Source organism: Clupea harengus, unplaced genomic scaffold (assembly GCF_900700415.2).
Source record: "Clupea harengus unplaced genomic scaffold, Ch_v2.0.2, whole genome shotgun sequence".
NCBI lineage: Eukaryota > Metazoa > Chordata > Actinopteri > Clupeiformes > Clupeidae > Clupea > Clupea harengus.
This window is the reverse complement of record NW_024879596.1, coordinates 20,958-27,500: the sequence shown is the minus strand read 5'-3', so window position 1 is coordinate 27,500 and position 6,543 is coordinate 20,958. Positions and strand designations below refer to the sequence as shown.

The window sequence follows — 6,543 nt, the reverse complement described above, 5'->3', positions numbered from 1 at the left end:
GTTGTATGTGAGAGTGTGTTGTATGTGAGAGTGTGTTGTGTGAGAGAGTGTGTGTGTGTTGTGTTGAGCAGTGACACACCCCAGAGTTCTCCCTTTAACAGCAGCGAGGCTGGGGCTGCTTTGTGTGCATGACTGCGGGGGTTGCATTGTGAGGCAGCTGACAGGGAAGTTCAAAGGTGCCGCGCCAGGAGAGAAGACGAGAGGAGAGGAGAGGACGGGAGAGGAGGGGAGGAGAGAGGAGGAGAGGCTCTGGTCTGCTGGCCTTCTCTTCCGTGGGAACCAGAGTGAGCTCCATTATCAGATACACTCAGAGTCCAACATCTGTCAGGCCTGCACAGCACAGCACAGCACAGCACATGAGAGCGCAAAGAGGAGCTCTTCAGAGACAGCAGCCCAGGAGACAGACAGAGACATAGACAGAGAGACAGACAGAGAGAGAGAAAGAGAAAGATCCTCTACTGATATTTAATACTTAATCTCTCTTTCTGTTTCAAATACAGAACCTCACACACCTCTTCCAGTTGGGAAATTCTCAGAAATCTGGTAACAGGCTGAGAATGCAGAGGGCACAAAGATGAGTGGGAAAGACCAGGCCAGAGACGCACGCACACACACACACACACACACACACACACACACACACACACACACACACACACACACACACACGGTGACTCATCGAGACAATCCATGCACAAACCGCTGGTTTATCCAGATTTTACACACACAGACAGGGTGACTCATTGTCACAATCCATACACACACCTCTAATTATCCAGATTCAACACACACACACACACACACACACGCCCCTCCCTCCATTCACACCCGGAGTCATCTTCCGACACACCTCTGACGGGAAGAAGTGACAATACCATAGTGGAGCAGGCAAGTCCCTGCAGGTGACACAACAGAATGGCGCGGCATTGGGAGGCCACAGAGCAGTAAAAGACGCACACACACACACGCACACACACACACACACACACACACACAAACACACACACGCACACACACTCACACAGACGCACACACACACACACGCCTGCTGACACACTGTGTGCCTTTCACAGCTTTATCTCCGCTACATGGACACACATAACAATGCTGTAATGTTCATTTCATGGAGATCAGCAGTGTCCAAGTTTTTTTTTTTTCTCTCTCTTTCCGACTTTCCCTCGCTCTCTCTCTCTCTCGCTCTCCCTCTCTTTTCCTCTCTTTCTGACTTTCCCTCGCTCTCTCTCTCTTTTCTTCTCTTTCTGACTTTGCCTCTCTCGTTCTCTCTCTCTCTTTCCCTCTCCAAGTTTCCATGCACTTGCCCAAGGTTAGGGGCAGATATGGGAGAGGAGAAAGGAGAGGGGCTGGGATGCCGCCAAGCGGGTCATGGATAGCCCAGTGGGGAGATGTTCATAAAGGCCAAGCACCACAAATGCACACACACACACACACAAGCATAGACACACACACACACACACACACACACACACAAGCATAGACACACACACAAGTATAGACACACACATATACACAGACACAAGCATAGACACACAACCAGACACAAACACACAAGCATAAATACACACACACACACACACACACACACAAACATAGATACACACACACACACACACACAAGAATAGACACACACACACACATACACATACAAGCACAGACACAGACATACACACACACACACACACACACACACACACACATGCACTTACACACACACACACACATACATGTACGGACACACAAGCACAGTGGTGGGCATGTAGTGAGCCTGCCAAATAAAATCTACAGCTAACCACCACACTCACATGTGCTCATAGTACCCCGTACAACCACACACACATGTGCTCATAGACCCTAGGCCCCAGTCCCACCACACACTCATGTGCTCAAAGTCCCCAGTACCACCACACTCATGTGCTCATAGGGCCCAGTCCCACCACACTCACATGTGCTCATCGTACTACCACACTCACATGTGCTCATAGACACTCATGTGCTCATAGGCCCCAGTACCACCACACTCATGTGCTCATAGACCCCAGTGCCTTCAGGAGTCCACATTGAGATCAGGAGGGGCAGATAGGGGCAGAGGGCAGATGAAAGGGCAGGTCTGGGAGAATACGAGTGTGTCCTTTCACACGTGTGTCTTTACAGGGAGGCGTTCAAGAAAGTGTGTGTGTGTGTGCACTAGACCTAGTGTGAACACACACCGGTGGTTGTCCAAGCACGATCTGTAGGCCAGGACTGGTCTTAAAGGTCACACACACACAACCCAACAGTGAGGCATCACATGACTTTTAAAATCAGATGCGTAGGACTGGCATATTTATTCTGGTTGTCTGTCTTCCTCTCTTTCTCTCTTTCTGTCTTTCTTTGTTGTTTTTTTGTTTAGTGTGCACATCTGTATGTGATAAAGACAATGAAGACTCATCAGAGCTGAGCTGAGGCCTTGTGTGTGTGTGTGTGTGTGTCTGTGTCTGTGTGTGTTTGAGTCTGGCAGATGATGGCAGGAATGGTGGGAGTTATTGTTTAAAGTTTCAGGGGAGGGGAACAGAAAAACACCCCAGAGGAAATGTGACACCGTGCCACTTGAGTCCAGTCCCAGACTCATCCTGTTCATGAGCCCCCCCCCCCCACACACACACACACACACACACACACACACACACACACACACGTTCTCTGTTTCTCTCTCTTTCTCGCTCTCTCTCTCTCCATCTGGGAGTCTCCCCCCCCCCCAAACAATCCATCGCATATGGTCTCATTCTCCATCGGACTCCCTCTCTCTCTCACTTCTTCTCTTTCTCTCACTCCACCTTTCTTTCTCCATGTGTATGTTTCTGCCTCTCTCTCTCTCTCTCTCTCCCTCTCTGTCTGTCTTTCTCTCTCTCCGTTTCCCCTCAAAGGTTCCAGCTCTGTTTGTTATGACGTTTCTGTCTAATGATTACCCGGGTGGCCAAAGTTCTAAGGTAATAACGTTTGTATCCAGCTGGTTAGAAAGCAAAGATCCAGCCCATTCAGGACACAGCTTCTAAAGACTGTGGTTAGGACATGCACGCACGCACGCACGCACGCACGCACGCACGCACGCACGCACGCACGCTCTCTCCTCTCTGCTCCTCTCTCCTCTGACGCTCTCTCCTCTGATGCTCTGCTCCTCTCTCCTCTGATGCTCTCCTCTCTCCTCTCTGCTCCTCCTCTCTCCTCTGCTCTGATGCTCTCTGCTCCTCTCTCCTCTGCTCTGATGCTCTCTCCTCTCTGCTCCTCTCTCATCTCCGATGCTCTCTGCTCTCCTCTGCTCCTCTCTGCTCTCTGCTCCTCTCCTCTCTGCTCTCTCCTCTCTCTCCTCTCTCCTCTCTCTTCTGACGCTCTCTGCTCTCTCCTCTGATGCTCTCCTCTGCTCTTCTCTCCTCTGATCCTCTCTGCTCCTCTCTCCTCTGACGCTCTCCCTCAGAGGCAGTCACTGATGAGGTTAACGGGATGAAGCATGTCGCTCCTTCCCTCCAGTAAACATCACATGACCGTGCTTACAGCCCCAGCAGAGGTAAACACTAAACAACAAACACACAGCTGTTAGGGATTGGACCGTCTCTGGGACTGGTTCAGCCCGGGTCCGGCCCCGAGTCACCTGCTAAGTGGGAGGAACCCTGAGCCCTGTAGAACCGCCTGTCTGCAGGAACCCTGAGCCCTGTAGTACCGCCTGTCTGCAGGAACCCTGAGCCCTGTAGTACCGCCTGTCTGCAGGAACCCTGAGCCCTGTAGTACCGCCTGTCTGCAGGAACCCTGAGCCCTGTAGTAGTGCCTGTCTCTCAGCACAGAGTGACTGAGGAACCTCATGGCTGGAGTATGTACTGCAGTTAAGTCCCCTGTGCAGCTCTGTGCAGTTAACTCATAAGGGGAGCAGGAGAGCACAGCTCTTAATCACACAGCTGTGCTGTGTAGAGGAGCAGGAGAGCACAGCTCTTAATCACACAGCTGTGCTGTGCAGAGGAGCAGGAGAGCACAGCTCTTAATCGCACAGCTGTGCTGTGCAGAGGGGCAGGAGAGCACAGCTCTTAATCGCACAGCTGTGCTGTGCAGAGGCTCATGGTCTACTGGTGCCCCGTGACCAGTCCCATTTAAATTCACACTAATGGATTCAGCAGATGATATTATACAAAGTGGCTTACGGTACCGAGGCACCTCATGATCAGTGTTTGCTGCCTGCTTGCTGAGCTCCTGGTGTCACCACCACCTTCCTCTACCAGTGTGTCTACCAGCTGATCTTCAGTAACCTCAGGACTCTGCCTGCTTCTCCTGGGGTTGCCACCAACTTCCTCTACCAGTGTGTCTACCAGCTGAGCTTCAGTAACCTCAGGACTCTGCTGACTCTGCTGCTTCAGCTGTAAATCCAGCATGAGGAATGGAAGTCATAGTTCATTCAGATTTCCATAAATCCAAGAGATAGCCTGAGTCGAAGATGAAAAACACATGTGAGAGAAGAGAGAGAGAGAGGAAGAGGGAGAGGGAGGGAGAGAGAGAGAGGAAGAGGGAGAGGGAGGGAGAGAGAGAAGAAGAGGGAGAGAGGGAGAGGGAGAGCGAGAGAGGAAGAGGGAGAGAGAGTGAGAGAGAGGAAGAGGGAGAGAGAGAGTGAGAGAGCGAGAGAGGAAAAGGGAGAGAGAGTGAGAGAGAGAGTGAGGAAGAGGGAGAGAGAGTGAGAGAGAGGAAGAGGGAGAGAGTGAGAGAGAGGCCCCCTAGTGCAACTGATAGAACAGAGAGGAGGGGAGAGGAGGGGAGAGGAGCCGTGCTTTCACCATTCTAGTTCCTCTCCAGTACTGTGGAAAAGGACCATAAATCAGCCTTTGGTCATGGCCGATAGACTGGAGACATCGCCATGAGCAATGAAGAGTCTATCTCCCACAGCCGGCTCCTCAGGAGTGGGGCTGGCCCGGACGTGGCGTGGGTCTGGCCGGTCGGTGCCAGATGTGTTCTAATGGAAGTTGCATGCTGGGTATACAGCACTGACTGGAACTACTTAGCACAAGAGTAATCACTCATATCTAGGCATCTGGAACAGTAACAAATACTGGGTCAATGACTTAAGTTAAAAAAGTTGAATGTACAGTCAAAGACAGATTGCGAAAATGAGAGTGTCCAAAATCTAGATGTCTAAACTGCAGATGACAGCAGATGTCTCAATTCAGAAACAAAAGGACCCAAGTTCACGTCATTCCATGACAAACCAGCCATCATACACCTTGATAGATCATGATAATAGCATCAACAATCTGCAGGCTGAAGACCTGGTGTAGCCTACATGAGAGGAAATTGAATGTCCAAATTCAGGCAAATGTTCCACATTTACAGACGTATTTGTGTGTTGTTGAAACTTGTTGAAAGTTTGCATTGTCACAGAGACTGTGAGAAGCAAATTGTCAAACATATCTACCTTTAGTCTTTTTTTTGGGAGTGCCAGTAAAGACAGTATTTCTTAATTTGCGTTAGGAAACACACAACTTATTAAACACACACACACACACACACACACACACACACACACACACACCCACACCCACAAACTTACCTGTTTAAAATCAGCGACAAAAGTTATGAGCGTGCCATCTCCTTGCTTGTACTCCAAGCTTATGGAGTCTCGCTCACTGTCCGCTTCTAAAACTTCATTAGTGATTTGTCCATCAGGTAAGCGTACACGCACCTTTAATTCTGAGCAAAATCCCAGTTGAATTAAATTTATCACCCAGAGAAATAAACTTATCCGAACTGAACCCCGTAAAATCCACCTCGCAAACATCCCAAATCGTCCAACAAATCGCAGAAGCAAATTTCTGAATTCTTGATAAGAAGTTCCGAAAAGTCCCAGTTGAAGATCACAATATACCAAACTTCATCTCAATCCGCCAAACTTGGAACATATCCGCGGTTCTCTGCGCTGGTGGTAAATCAGTCGTTGTGTTGTTTCCATACTTTCGAAGTAGTACGGACAACAGAACATTCTCTGAATGAACTGGCAAAGATTCTTCTCTGAGTGAATTACAACTCAGCGCGACGCGAAATCAATCTCAGATTTTCACTCCGACCGAACTTCTCATTCAGGACCTTCCTACAGCCCCTGGCCGTAAGTACAGTCGCAGTGTGACACCTCTCCGTTTCATTCAGAGAGTAGTGCATGCTGCCTCGGTCTTGCTTTCTGTTTTTCTTCTCAGTTTTTTTTTTCACCTAACGCTGAGCCGTCACTTCCTTCGCAATACCAACTACAGCGCAGTTCTTGCACGGCCTCCAAAGTTTCAGTGGCAGGACTGCCTAGCCTTGTAAACTCTTAAAGGCATAGCGTCCCAATCCATGAGCGTCATATACACTTTTTCTATCTTTGTACAGCCAAGCCTATATACTTTTGCTACTTTTGTTTGAGAGTAGACTAATAGACTAGACTTGCATTGTATTTAATTGATAACACTTAAGTCAAATAAATAATGTATGATTATCTAAGTCACCTTGGATGAAAGTGCCAGCTAATGAAATATCTATAA

At 49.1% G+C, this 6,543-nt stretch overlaps 1 protein-coding gene across 2 annotated transcripts in view; it reads right to left on the bottom strand.

The window, feature by feature from the left end:
- The window catches only part of LOC122129140 (out at first protein homolog), a 30,401-nt gene extending 24,124 nt beyond the window's left edge, over positions 1–6,277 (bottom strand). The window contains exon 1 of one of the 2 annotated variants that reach the window (XM_042704184.1): positions 5,580–6,277. In XM_042704184.1, coding sequence (XP_042560118.1) covers positions 5,580–5,807 — 228 coding nt within the window. In that variant the 5' untranslated portion in view covers positions 5,808–6,277. The remainder of the gene's footprint in view (positions 1–5,579) is intronic. The other variant, XM_042704183.1, reaches the window with a different exon arrangement.
- Positions 6,278–6,543: the final 266 nt, after the last annotated feature.